Below are 15,089 nucleotides of genomic sequence, written 5' to 3'. Positions count from 1 at the left end.
TCCAAGGCAGGGGTGGGAAAGCTTCAGCTAGCCAGATGCAGACAAACTACTTGCTGCCCCCCTCCTAAGTGCCTTGTACTACATCAAACCAATGACCCATCTTTCTCAGTGTTATCTATGCTGATAGTGCTCCAAGTCTTCAGGCAGAGGATGTTCCTAACCTTTCCACCTTTTAACTGGAAATACTTGTGATCTGGTACCATGACCCCAGATAAAGTTTCCTTGGAGACAGAGTTCTTTGGCAACTGAAGCTTGGATGGATCCATCCTCTGTGGATCTGCTGGCAACAGAGCTCTAGTCCCCTGGGCCCTCAGGAGACACTTCAGCTGCCAGACTGACGGCTGGTCTACTGACTCTTCAGTGCCCCAAGGGAAACCTAAGCAGACATCCCCACAGCTGCCACAAAGAAGTCATTGTTTACAGACGAAGGAACTGGCAACTGCCCTCTGACTAATAATCATCTAGTACTGCTTTGAAACTCAGTCAGATGCTCCAGAACTTAGGCGAGACAACTTGGATGTCCAGCCTCAGTGGCAGGAACACTGCGCTTGTTCCTGAACCAACACCTTGAACTCTCTCCACCTTGAACTCCCTCTGACCTTTACCTTGCCTCATCTTGGCTACCACCCCTCCTTGTTGGTGACCTTCCCCTTGGGTCATGAATGCTATACATGCAAAATATATGCTCTATTACTGTGCTATGGCCTCTTCCATTAAAACCGGTTCTGAGTTTAAGCCCCTGCAAAAGCTAAGGTCTGAGCAAGCATATGGCATCTTGATTAGCACTGGTGCATCTGAGCTGTTGCACTGCCTGATAGGAAATCAAAAAGAGGCAGAAACCTCAGTGGGCTCTGTGGTCTTATCTGCTGTGTCAAATCCTATGCTAATTGAAGGATTTAATCTTCTTACTTCTAGCAGAGCCAGATACACAAATCCTTCTTCCCAATGCACAGACGGGCAAGAATGCAACACCGCTGTGACTACTCTGTTTTTGTGATGTGGGTGGCATTTGACAAGTAGGCCAAAACCCATAACTAAGAGATGTTTCTTCCTCTCCAGTAGCGGAGCAACACAACTTCATCTGCCCCACTTGCAATAAAACATATTGGTCTCTACAGCCACAGCAGGTGCTGTAACTCTCCAACCGTTTGACTTCATCCCCAAAGGCACACTCTTCTATTGTCTCCAGAGACAGACATATGTCAACCTGTGTTCCAAACTGATGTCTGGAGGGGAGGGATTTCCAAAAGGCCTGGATCCTAGGAAAGTCAACCGAAAAGTCCCTTTTTTTCAGCTCAACAATTTTGGGTGTTTCCTTTTAAAAAAGCTCAGCAACTTTTGGGGTGTCCTGTTCTTTACTTTTTGAAATATGGCAACCCTACTGTTAAGGAGACAAAAGCCCAGCAGATCCAGCTGTAGTCTGTATCTAACCAATGAACTCATTTCCGATAAATTCAGTCAAGGTGTGTGAGCATTATAATAATAGCTGGAACAGGGTTAGCTGAGTGAAAGAGGATTAGAATGAAGATCATCCTAGTTCCAAATGGCCCACCCACTCATGTGCTCATGTTCAGGTACCATCTGTTTATCTCCATTTACAATTTCATTCAACTCTGAAAATCAGCATTTGATGATCAGGGTTCCACCTTCCCCTGCTCCCTGCCCATAGAAGATAAGACTTTTCACTCTCTGTAGTCATCACACTTACAGACACACAGCCATTGAATCCCATTGATTCAGTGGGTCTACTTTGAATAGGGCTAGCATTGATTACAATGATGCCATCTAAGGAATCTGGATCTGATCTTCTAGCAGCGCACAGAGTCAGAATGTGTCTCTGGAATGGATCTCAACTTTGCATGCTGGCGAACTCTGTTTCAATTAGAGCAGTCATCTCCTCCACCTTCCCAAGAATCTGCCTGGGAATGGCCTTCTGTACCAGGTGCAAGGAACATCCGGCCCTCCGGATGTTGCTGAACTACAACTCCCATCAGCCCCAGGCAATGGGAGTGATGCAAGTTCCAGTTCAGCAACATCTGGAGGGCCAAAGGTTCTTAAATTACAAAGGGAACACCCTTGGATTACTGAGGTCAGCCAACTGGCTCCCTGAAGTGGCAGAAAAGTTTTTTTCCCTACTAACAAAGAAAAGGAAGCTAAGTTCATAGCCCCCTTGCAGAAATATAGGAAGTTGTCTTTTATAGAGTCAGACCACTGACTCACACAGCACAATAACTGTTCACTGACCAGCAGAAGCTGTCCAGGATCTCAGGCAGGGGACATTCCCAGTCCAAACTAGAGATTCTGGGCATCAAACCAAGTACTCTGCCACTGAGCTACAGGTTACAGCTCTTTCTCCTTCAAAGGTAATCTTACTCCACCTGTTATTTGATTTTGCCTGTCCACAATGAGTAATCCAATCTTTTGAGTGTATTTACACACACACACACACGTGCACACACACTAAATGCCAAAAAAAATACTCTGGCCTGACATTAATTTTTAACCCCACTGGTCTGGCTCTAGTCAAAGACAAGCCTACCCATGTGCAATCTCTTTTCACCAAAGAATTGTTTTTAAAGAAGAATAAAGCAATGAGAATAAGTGCAGCCCTTTAATCTCCATTAGATGTTTTATGCTGATTCGGCGCCCTGTGATTTAGCGACAGTGAGAGAAAGGCAAATAGAAATTATGCACAGCTGTCTGAAAATGGCAGGACTGACCTGCCCAGCCGGAGCGCTTTGTGCTGCAGAGGCTGTCACCTAGCAACTGGTCCTTGCAGCTGCCAGACTACACAATGGGAGGTTGGGGGAATGGGAATACGCACAACAGTCAAAGCCATGAGTTATGGGAAGGAAGCACGTGAAGAAGGGAAGGTGGGAGACATTGAATCAAGACGGTTTTTGTCCTATGGCCTAAATATTGCCCTTGGATAGCCTCTCGTGCTGAGAGTGGGCCTTCAAAACACCTGTGGCTTTGCAGGATGAGACTCTGGGTTTTTATTATTATTTATTCATTAGCTCAAGCACAAACGCGGCTGTCAAAGGAGGCTAACCCATAAAGGCAAATGGAGCACTGCCTCACTAAACACAGCCTGCCCTTAGCAAGCTCCCACCTGCTTATCTTCTTACAGTGGTACCTCGGGTTAAGTACTTAATTCGTTCTGGAGGTCCGTTCTTAACCTGAAACTGTTCTTAACCTGAAGCACCACTTTAGCTAATGGGGCCTCCCACTGCCGCCACACCACCACCGCCCAATTTCTGTTCTCATTCTGAAGCAAAGTTCTTAACCCGAGGTACTATTTCTTGGTTAGCGGAGTCTGTAACCTGAAGCGTATGTAACCCGAGATACCACTGTATTTACAAGCAGTCCAGTGATGGTCCAGGACAGGGGCAGAGGAACTAAAATTGGTTGGTGCTGGGTGTTATTTTGTTCTGGCTTTGCCTGTCATGGGCTTTGTCTCCACTTACTGTTGGGCTCCTTGCCTTCCCCCTTATCATTCCCAATGGGCAATAGGTTGAGTTTTGTCACCATCCTTTTCCTTACTGAGTTCTACAAAGGCAGCACTGAGACCAAGACCCTGAGGAAGACATTATGGTTGGAATTCTTCATGAGAGCTGTGCAGTATTTTCTCCAGTCAGTTGTACTGTCCTGGTACTCATGTTTGCCTATAGATTATACATATATATTTGAAGTTGTTTACGACAGTGGTGGCAGCAAAGTGGGCACTGTCAGCTTTTGGCCAACACCCATCAGATCAGGAATGATGAAAGTTGTATTCCAATAAAGATCTGGCTGCATTGACTGCACAAATACAGTTTCTAAAACGGGCATCTTGGACCTCATGGCACTTATAGTCTATATTGTGCCCATCTCTTCTTTGGACTGTGACACTAATTAGCATGCAATGAGGATGATTTGCCAATTGAATACTTAACATTAGTAATTAAGAGGTGTCCAAATCCTTGCTATTATGCACAGCTGAGAGTTTCCTTTGCTGCTGCTTAAAAAAATATGCAGAGAACATGCAATCATTGGTGATTATGGGTGATTTGATGGCAAGTCCCTAATCACACCGAAAAACAAGGATTAAAGATCTAGGCTAGCAACATCAGCAAAACTCCATTTCAAATTTTGAACAACAAATGATGCCAAAAAGTTAAAAATAAAAATTCCCTACACAGGCAATGAAGCAGTTTGTTGACTGGCATGTTTGGCTATAAAAGTCTCATTGCTTTCATTTCATCCTGACATATGCTTGTCCAGATGTAAACCTCAGTGACTGCAGTTGTCTAAAATAATAGAAAATCCATAGTATCGCAGAAAGTAATAACACCATATTAAAATTCAGTGAAAACAGTGCCTTAAACTTTCAGCAAGAATTAAGAGATGTAGGCTAGGATGCTTTTAATCCACTGTGAAGCCCACTTGAGCATGCAAAAGTCATATTCATCATAGCTAATATTCTAATTCTAGCCTTTGATACTTCATTTACATGTAATCCTGCAGTCTGCCAGCAGTTGATAAGGTTTCTGATATGGCTGCATTAGGAAGGCGAGAGGGAGTGTTTCAGTCCCATTACAGCTGAGTTGTCCAGAAATGAACTCTCCAGGAAAGCTTTTCAGGTTTAAGAAGTTCACAAATCTTTCAGTATATACTCAAGTAATTTTTAATCTGGGTCAGCATCAGCACCTGGTGTCCCAGGGCAGTTGCCGTCACCCAGCACCCTGGTATGGCCCAGGGCTGCTGCCTGACATGGCCCCTTTTAAGTCTACTGCAATTTAAATTTCCCATAATGGGAAAGTGCGACATTGTCTCAGGGCACCATGTGAAATTAAAATGGCAGCTAAGCCATCTCGTAATACACAGCGGACTGTTGCTCTCTTTCTCTAGGTAAGCCCTCCAGGGCCCATTGATGAAGAAAGAGACCCACCAGAGGACACTTTGTTCAGGGCCCCCTCAGGCATGGAAACCTCAAGCTTGGAGAAAGTGGACAGAGAGAGGTCCCCCGCCCCCATCTCTCATAATATTAGAATCTGATGGGGTTACCCACTGAAACTGAATTCTGGAAGAATCAGAACAGATAAGGAGGCACTTCTTCACGCAGCAAATAGTTAAACCCTGGAATTAGCTCCAACAAGAGTTAGTGATGGCTACACATTTGGGTGGCTTTAAAGAGGGTTGGAGAAATTCATGGAAGGTAAGTAGGATAATAGTTACTAGCCAAGATGATGGACGTTTTAAAAACTGGTTGCTTCAAGACCATTTATGGTGAAAAGCAGTCTGTAAATATTGGAAGTAAATAAATAATTGACCCCACCCTTATTTACTGTTCCAACCAGGTTTTTTGTTTGGTTGATTGGCTTTTCATTTTTTGCGCATGTCTTCATTTTTTGACAAACAGCCAACAAAGCAACCTAGAGCATGCAGTAAATCAAAATATAAAAAGATCAGATTAGTAGAAGCTTCCATAAGTTCTTAGACCAAGATCAAGAAAGCCTAATGCAAAAAAGTTTGGCAGAAAAGTAAAAGAATGTGCATCCCAGAAATTCACCAAGTGCATAAGAATCCTCTTCGTGGAGCCATGAGATGTTGGAGGAGAGTACGAATACATTTATTTCTATTCACATAGCTTAGAAATAGGGAACATAGAATTACACCAAGCATTCCAGCCAGCTTTTTTTTTAAATAAGATGTATATTTCACTGTCCAAGCAAATACTTTTATATACGTAAGTTAGTCAAAAAGGAGAAGGGATGGAAAGACTGTGCCATTTGCCCTTCTACCAGACATGGTATCTGAGGTCAAGTCCCTCTACCAGGCTCTTGAGCCTTCAAGCCCATCAGCACATGGTAGGGACTGATGTCTGTAGATTGCCAAGAGAAGAACAAGCTTTTTCAGGCCCTGCCAGTGGACCAGATATCAGCTAAGTGGCAGAGAACAGATGGCGAGGGATGGGGATAGAAACGAAGGACCTCACCGTCCTGTTCTCCCCTGCTGCCCTGCAGGCAGACTGGCTGCATAATTATTCCTGTGGAGTCAATACCACTTATTATTTCCATTGTTCTTCATGGAGCAGAGCTGCAAAAGCTGTGACCTTCTGCACTGTTCCAGCTGCTGTATATTTGCACTCCGTGTGTGTGTGTGTGTGTGTGTGTGTGTGTGTATTCCTCTGTGTATGTAATATAAACTGTCCCCCCTCAAACTGGTTTTAAATTATCTTCCATTTTGCAAAGTAGGATATAATAGAAAAGTCATGATTCATTGAAAAAGATCTGCTCCCTGGTGGTGCCATTTTAAATCTCTCTACACCATTTTACAATCAATATTATCCCTGATATCAGTGGCTTGAGCTGAATAACAACAGACTCCTAATATATTAGATAGCAAACCTGGCCAATCCAACCTTCATCCTAGGGATCCTTATGATCCTCTGGCCAAGCCCACATTTCTCTCTGGATTTGGGGACCTTGCCTACTTTCAAGGATGAAACATTTGGTCCCCTCATCAGTATGAGCTAGCAGGAATGGCCATCATCCCTGACCATTGGTTATGCTAGTGGAGGTTTATGGGAGTTGTCGTCCAACAACATCTTGAGGGGACCAGGTTAGCTGCCCCTGAACTACTGAATACCCACATGTCAATGTGTAGCCAATGTTATGGGTCTGAAGCAATCACGTTAGGCGTTGTTTCTTGAAGAATGGCACCACCATAGCTCTGGAAACAATGGTTTCGTTTGTATTTGTACCTTCTGTGGAAACGGCTGTTCACTAACTTTTCTTCTTCTTCCACTGCTTGAACTATCTCACTTCACGCGTCATCTAAGCAAAGGTGGCAAATTCACAGAGCTCTGCAGAATCCAGCAGTGACCTAGCCTTGGTACACATTTGCATCTGCTTCTCCAGCAGGTATCTGGAGTTCACCTATCACCTGCCACATTACATCCTTGTAGAGGCAAAGACTGCTAGAGGGAAACATTCTAACAGGGCTAGGAATTCTCTGGCGTGTAAAACCACAAATGTCCTGACACATGAATATGTATATAACTTCATTGGAAAAGACAGGTAACATTTAGAAGCAGCAGCAGCACTTAGCTAAAGACTTAGGAAAATAAAAGCTATGGAACAACAAGCCAATGTTCCTCCTCCCCATTTGTTTTTGGTAGGTGCATATTATAACCTTCCCCCAAATATAGATCTTATATGTGCAGAAGGAGCAAATAACCTGTCCATTAAGAGAGAATTATGCACATTTCACAGATGAAAAGAGCCTGCTAGACCAGGCTGATGGCCTATCTAGTCCAGCATTCTGTTCTCACAGTGACCACCTAGATGTCTATGGGAAACCCTCAAGTAGGACTCAAGCACAAGAGCATCTTCCTCTCCTGTGGTGTCAAACAGTCGGTATTCAGAAGTGTTACTGCCTCTGACCATGGCCTTGGGGAATGTGTATATATAGGTTGAATTTTGTTCAATCTCTGGTTATTATGCATAATCTCCAGCAGGCCCTGCACAACATGCAGATCCTGACTGCATGTTGTACATTCTCAAGCCATTACTTTTAACCCAATGGAACCATTCAATCGGTGAGCAAGTCAAGAACTTGAGATGTTCAGGCTGTCAGAGGTTAGGAAAAAGAATGCAACTTTAGGGAGAGTTCTGGAAGCCAATAATAATAATATTAATAATAAATATTAATAATAAATTTAATAATAAATTTAATAATAATAAATACCATAAGACTTCCCTAAACAGGGCTGCCTTCAGATGGCTTCTAAAAGTCATATAGTTGTTTATTTCCTTGACATCTGACAGAAAGGTGTTCCACAGGGCGGGCGCCACTACTGAGAAGGCCCTCTGCCTGGTTCCCTGTAACTTCGCTTCTCGCAGCGAGGAAATCGCCCGCCAGAAGGCCCTCGGAGCTGGACCTCAGTGTCCGGGCTGAACGAAGGGGGTGGAGACGCTCCTTCAGGTCTCCAATGATGCCAGTAAACCAGTTGGTCATGTGAAACTCTTTTGATGCCCTTTAAAAAAATTCCATGTCAGGCCTGCTCACTAATGTGAGCAATTAGGGCATTGGCTCTGTGAGCTTTATGTCACTTTAGTCCATAGTTGACTCCCCTTGCCCTCCGTTGCACACAAGTCAGAACAAAGCTGTAAAAATATTTGTATTCCAAAGTCTGTGAGGGAAGGCAACATTGTCAGTTTGGCTGAGCAGAAATTTTGTGGGCAGGGGACGTTTTGTGGAACAGATGTGGAAGGGGAAGAGGACCTAGGAGGTAGGGAGGTCAAAGGGCAGGGAGTCTAGAGGGTCCTAGATCAGCTCACCTAGAAGTCCTTTTCCTCATTTTGAAAACCAGCCCTAAAGAAAGGCACAGTTTATTTGAATGTATGTATATAGATAGCTAGATAGATAGAGAGTTTGGAATTAGCATTATGGAGAAGGGCCACAATTCAGCACTAGAGATTCTGCTTTGAAAGCAGAAAACCCCAGGTTCAAACCCTGGCATCTCCAGGTAGGGCTGAAAAAGATTCCAGCAGTACTGGAGTACTGCTGTCAGTCACCGTAGACAATACTGATCTAGATGGACCAATGGTATGAGTCAATATAAGGCAGCTTCCTATGCTCAGTTTTAAAATTTTATTTCTGGACTTCATTCAGACTGCTGGACATGTGCGTTCTCAGTCCCTTGTGTGTGTTCAGTCTAAGGGCTAATCCACACATCAGCTTGTTGCCCTCTGCTTTCCAAGGAAAAATCTGCTCTTTAGTGATAGATTGGAATAAATGGCAACCCGGGTGAAGCCGGATTGAACACTAAAGAGCAGTTATCCCCAGGGAAAAGCAGTGGGACCAGAGGAAGTGTGGATTAGCCCTCAGTAACCAATGAAGTACAGTGCAAAAGGAATTGCATCCACATTCCTTTTTGTAACCTAATTTATCTGCACACACTAGAAGCAGCAGGGTGGGGCTGAGGAGTATGTGTGTGTGTGAGAGAGAGATAACCAATGAACAGCAGGACACCTTAAACCTTCAGGAAACTGTCCATGTGCCAATTCCAGACATACTTTTGGAAAATCTCAGTAATAAACCCAAAGGAAAGAGGAGCACGACATTTTCAGCAGACTCCTCCACAGTAATAATGGGATGCAATATGCCGGGGAATCTGTTCACCCCAAATGATCTCTACCAATTCCTCCAACTCACTTTGTTTCTAGACAGACAGCAACCCATTTTGCTTTAAAACGTTCTGACTAGTGTGAAGCTTGAGAACTGTTGAGACTGTGCCCTAAAGCCAAAATAATACTCTGGTACAATCTGCCTGCATTGTTTATTTCAAAGTGTGTGGTGGTGGCAGCAGCAGCAGCAGCAGCAGCGGAGGGAGAATCCTTTGGAGAATATTCACAGTTCAGTGGTGCTCAGGACAGTGGTGTTGGTGCATCTGTTTTCCTCTAATGGTTGGCTGCATTCTCCCGCCTGATACTAATACCAGTGACAATTTAGTAACATAACCACTGGCATGAAAAATCTGGCTTCTATAGGAACAGATGGTGGCCACTTTGGCAGGTTAATTTTAGGCTTCAGTAGATGTTCACTTAGTCAGCATGGCTTTAGTATCAGAGAAGGAATATGGAAAAACATGGGTAAGGGAAACGAGAAGAGGATATTGCAACAGATTATAAAATTGTAGAGTGTGAAGGGGCTAAGGCTGCAATCCTGTGCCTGCTGACTAGGGAATAATTCTGATGAAACACAGCGAGAGTTACTTCTGAGGAAATATGCTTAGGATTGCACTCTGCAGCTTTCAAATATTTGAAGGATGTTCAGCTAAGGATTCCCAGTTTTTCATTAACTACATTTAAATGTAGTTAGCATATTGAACCATGGGCATAGCCAGACTTTGTGATTGGGGGTGGCTTTATGTTGGGGGTGCAGAATCTCAGTTAGTTAAATATTTTTATTGATTTACTTGTTTTAGGGGGGGCAGCTGCCCCTACCCCACCCCCCTTAGCTGCCCATATATTGAATATACTGGATTGAGGGGTATATCTACATATTAGATTCACTCATTTCCCCCCCAGGGACAAATAAGGAGGTTTCAAAAGGAGGTTAATGTGATTTTCCTGCCAGCTTTCTCCAACATGGTACCCTTTGGGTGGAGAACAGTTTTCTTTCAGCATTAGCCAGCATGGCTAATGGTCAGGCATAAGGTGGGGAAGGCTTAATATGTATGTGGTAGAAAGGAAGGAAGGAGTTTTATACTGATTCAGACCACTGTTTACTTAGGTCAGTATTATGCTGTCTCACAACCAGTGGCGGAGCTTCAAACTCCGGTGCGTGGGGGGCGTGGAGAGCAGGCGGAGGTGTGGCTGGCACGCGTCCAGGGGGCATGGCACGCTGCTCACAGGGGCGTGGCATGCATCCCAGGGTGTGGTGTGCTGCCCGCAGGGGCATAGCGCACATCCTGGGAGTGTGGCACGCTTCCCAAAGGGGCATGGCACGCGTCCTGGGGGCATGGCACGCTGCCTGAGGGTGTGGCGCCCAGCATGGGGGGCAGCCATGATGGCACCCCACCAGGATTGTGTCGCCGGGGGCAGTGCGCTCCCCCCGCCCCCCTGTTCCTCCGCCAGTGCTCACAACAGTGATTTCAGACAAGGATGGATCCCATACCTAACTGGTAATTGAAGCTGGGACCCGATTTGCTCGCACAGGATGTAATGATGACTACCAACGTGGATGACTTTAAGGAGAATTAGATAAATTCGGAGCGGAGAAGGCTGTCAGTATGCCTCTGAAAACCAGCTGATTGGCATCACAAGTTGGAAGAACGCTATTACATTTAGGTCCTGTTTGCAGGTTTCCTATGGGCATCTGCTTGGCCACTGTGAGAATAGGATGCTGGACTAGATAATCCTTTGGCTTGATCCCGCAGAGATCCCCTTATGTTCTTTTGCACAGCAGGTGCTCTACCATTGAGCTAGGACCCTTCCCTAGAACGACTTGTGATGCAGTTGTGAAGGAAGCTAACTTACGCCACTCAGACTGTGTACACGTGGCATTTTATTCTAGAACAAATTGGAGACTCAGTACTTGCTTTTTCGATGTAGTCTACACACAATCTAGATCTATTGCATTGTTTTATTTATTTATTTGCTGAATTGCACCTGAAAAGCAGTTCAAGAAACTGGTTTCATTTAAAAAAACAAAACTTCTTGCAAATTGATTCTGCATTATGCTGCACTGTAATTTGAAAACAGATGTAGGCTGTCCTGGCAAAGTGTGTGTGTGTGTGCACAAGGAGTATATCCAATGACACTGGGTGGTTGTACGCCAATACTACAAACCCCACTTCCTTCTTCATTCACCTAGGAGATGTGCAGGGTGCAAAAGGCAAGGATAACTTAATCAAGGGGCGAGTTTTCAAACAAGTGACAAGTAGTCACACCCACCCTTGAAGATGGCAGGACCTAGAATCAATCTAGATTCAAAGCAGCATGTTAAGGAAAAACATGAATTATTTTGGATATTAGGGTATACACAGCTTCAGTGTAGACACAAGCATCATATGACCAAGTCAGCTTACCTGCTCACCCATCATGTGAGTAGGGCTTGCTTATGATCAAGTGGCAAGAGTGGATGTGGGATAGAAAATGAGACCCTCCAAACAGGACACTGTCTCAATTTAGGAAGGAGTTCCAATCCTGGCTTCTAAACAGACTGAAGACTCCAGATAGCATGTGGGAGAGGAGAAGACACCAGTGTTGTAACAAGTCTCCCATTCTGAGGCTCGCTGGTTAAGAATTTGGTGGTGTTTTTAAGTACCGTATTTTTTGCTCTATAAGACTCACTTTTTCCCTCCTAAAAAGTAAGGGGAAATGTGTGTGCGTCTTATGGAGCGAATGCAGGCTGCACAGCTATCACAGAAGCCAGAACAGCAAGAGGGATTGCTGCTTTCACTGAGTAGCAATCCCACTTGCTGTTCTGGCTTCTGAGATTCAGAATATTTTTTTTCTTGTTTTCCTCCTCCAAAAACTAGGTGCGTCTTGTGGTCTGGTGTGTCTTATAGAGCGAAAAATATTTGGAGCAAACGCCACACAATTCTACGTGTGTATTTCCTTCCACTCTTTGTACTGTTGTGAAACTTTGGAGGTCTTGGGGGCATTTGAACAAAATGGTCTTACCTGCTTTCCATCCAGTGTGTACAGCTTTTTGACGACTCCTGTTTCCAGCTTTATGGCTTCTGTGATATCGGTGAGAACTTGCTCAAAGGAATGTGCTGTCTTCTTGTTCAGCAGCACACGGACAGCCTTCCTGGGTTTCACCCCACTCCGAATGATGGTCACCAGCTTGGGGCGCACGAAATCCTTGTTCTCCCTGGCCTGACCACTGTTGCTACTGGCCAGGGACTGAGGCGCTTTCATGTTGGCGGAGGTTTTCACGTTGACAGACCAGTTGGGGTTGACATTCTTGGTATACTCCACTTTCTTAAAAAAGTTGTCAGATGAACATACGTAACTTTCCCCTTTTGAGAACGGAAAAGAGGGAAGGGATTAGAAAACAACAGTGACAATATAGCAATGGGGTATTTCAAATAAAAGTAGAGCCAGAGGAAGAGAAGTTCCTCCTGCTATCACATTTCTTAAACACAGATGGATTTCTAAAACAGTGGGAAGTGCCCACTGGGCATTATCAATTTATCAACCTTCCTGATACAGCAACAGTTATTCCAGGAGAGGGCCCAGTATTTATGTAATTTTAAAGGCTGTAGTAGCAAGAGCAGAGGTGGGCAAAATTCACCCTCCCCTTCAGTAGTACCAGAAACACCTCCCTCCTTCCTCTCTCTCACACACTCACAGACACACATTCTATTCCAGAGGTGGGGAATGTTTGGCCCATGGATGAAATTTGGCTGACCAGCCCGCCCACTAACCCCTGCAATTGCTGCTGTGATGGCCCACACCAGAATTCAGATTCCTCTGTTGAGGCACCAAGTGAGGAGCGATTTTTGCACACACACCCCGCCAGTGCCCTTGGCAGGGGCCAGCTTTGCCAAACCCCAGGTACAACAACAAAGAATGTCATTGTCACTGCTCCCCAACAACCCTTTCTGCACATGGGTGCTTCTGTGCCCTCATGATTCCGCCATGAAAACTGCAGGAGGAAAGATTTGCACTCTGGCATACCACTCCAGATTTGGTTACTTTACTTCTGTGATTTTCCAGGTAAAGAAGGCTGCAAACACATCCCACCCACCACCCACCCACCCTCTTGGAAACAAATAACATGGAAATGAGCTTTGAGTATGCTCTGTGTTCCATTAGTTTTCAGGAAGTGGCTCTTAGGTGATGTGAAAGCTCAAAAATAATGTGGAAATGAACAGAGAAGCATCAGGGAACTGGAATAAACTGCCAAGTGAATGCAGCCCAGGTGTGGAGCAGCAGGTAAGAGCAGGGCTCTGATACACCATCCATTCCCTCCCCCTCATTCTGCCTTTTCACTTTATTTCCTTTCCCCTCTCTTCACCCCTCTTTGTCCCCTCCCTAGTCTCCCCATTTGGACTTAGTAGACAGTTTCCAATGGGACATACGTAAAAATATATAAAACTAATAGTTGGGCAGTGGATGCAGTGTGTGTGTGTGTAAGTATATTAAGAAGATTAACACTTTCCTTCCCAACTGCAACCCCCACCATAGCTGTCAACATTTCCCTTTTTTTAAAGGGAAATTCCCTTATTGCGAATAGGATTTTCCCTTAAAAAAGGGGGAAAGTTGACAGCTATGACCCCCACGCTCACCCAAAATTGCTTCCAGATTATAATTAGGTTTAACAAACAACTTTCATTGACACCAATTTAAACTTAATGCACACTTGACCATTTTAAGCACAATATAACACTGATTAAGCAGCCGTTAAACACTGAAACAGCAGCGCGAGAAAGGTTTTATAAATGCAGCAACAACAAAAAAAAAGTTAACTACAGCAATTAAAAGCAGTTCCAAAAGGGAGCAACCATTTATGCCCAAAAAAACCTTCCCCCAAAGAACGAGTTTAGAATACTATTAGAGTTAAGGTGATATGAGACATGCAGTCTCATACACAATGGGGCAGTCAAGACCAGGGGAGGAACATTGTTTGATTGTCTGAGGTGGTTGTGATGTCACAGAACATTCATAAACATCTGAAGTGCTAAGGAAAAGGCTTTTATTTAAACACACATATTTACAGAATCGTAGAATTATAGAGCTGGAAGGATCCCGAGGGTCATATAATCCAGCCCCCTGCAATGCAAGAATCTCAATTAGATCATCCATGACAGATGGCCATCCAACCTCTGCTTAAAAGCCTCCAAGGAAGGAGAGTCCACCACCTCTTGAGGGGGCCTGTTCCAGACTCATTTTCCTAATTGCTGAGAGCATTTAATGTAACTATAAGGAGGAACAGTATTTCAACAAAAAAGGAGCTGTTATCCATATTTTAGTAAGAAACTACTTCCAAAACATTCCTCAAAGGATTACAACCAACAGAATAGTTGCCAAGAGGATACTATCCCAGATCAAAAACGAGACACTTGTTATCATGTACAATAAGAAATTCTTATATACATAAAGGGAGAGAATCTGTCTCTCCGATTTGCTTCTTGCAGGAACAGCTATTCTGATGAAAACTGGAGCCATAGAAAGATGTCTCTGCTGCACTGTTGAATCTACTGAAAGAGATATGACCTTGAGGCAACAGCAATCAAACAACCTGTCAACTAATACTACGGCTGTCAGTGATATAATTACTTCTCTACATTGCAACATATCTAACAAACCAACACCTTATGCTCACTCATCACATGGGAAAAATTAGACCATGCCCAAATTCAACAGACAAGCTAGAATAAAAATCAATAAGTTAACATTAATTTCAGCCTGCCAATTTAAGAGCTGTGATCATATTACTGACTATAGCAACAATCCTATGCACATTAATTTATTTGGGCCTTACTTCTGAGTAAACAAACACCAGATTAGGATGCCTAGTGTGTTTTGCATCACTGTTGAATTTTGTTCTCAAAATAATCCCAAATGATTTTTCACATGCATAGCCAG

At 44.1% G+C, this 15,089-nt stretch overlaps 1 protein-coding gene and 1 long non-coding RNA gene across 5 annotated transcripts in view; one reads left to right on the top strand and one right to left on the bottom strand.

The window, feature by feature from the left end:
- The window catches only part of DCX (doublecortin), a 109,521-nt gene that overhangs the window by 76,180 nt on the left and 18,252 nt on the right, over window positions 1-15,089 (bottom strand). For all 4 annotated transcript variants that reach the window (XM_053375022.1, XM_053375023.1, XM_053375024.1 and 1 more), the window contains exon 3: window positions 12,177-12,517. In XM_053375022.1, the coding sequence (XP_053230997.1) occupies window positions 12,177-12,517 (341 nt within the window). The remainder of the gene's footprint in view (window positions 1-12,176; window positions 12,518-15,089) is intronic.
- On the top strand, window positions 2,757-14,902 carry LOC128407035 (uncharacterized). The gene is made up of 2 exons (XR_008328691.1): window positions 2,757-2,873; window positions 14,639-14,902. It is a non-coding gene; the product is annotated as an uncharacterized LOC128407035 (long non-coding RNA).

The sequence above is a fragment of the Podarcis raffonei genome, chromosome Z, assembly GCF_027172205.1.
Source record: "Podarcis raffonei isolate rPodRaf1 chromosome Z, rPodRaf1.pri, whole genome shotgun sequence".
Taxonomy (NCBI): Eukaryota; Metazoa; Chordata; class Lepidosauria; order Squamata; family Lacertidae; genus Podarcis; species Podarcis raffonei.
This window is presented reverse-complemented; position numbering and strand designations above follow the sequence as displayed.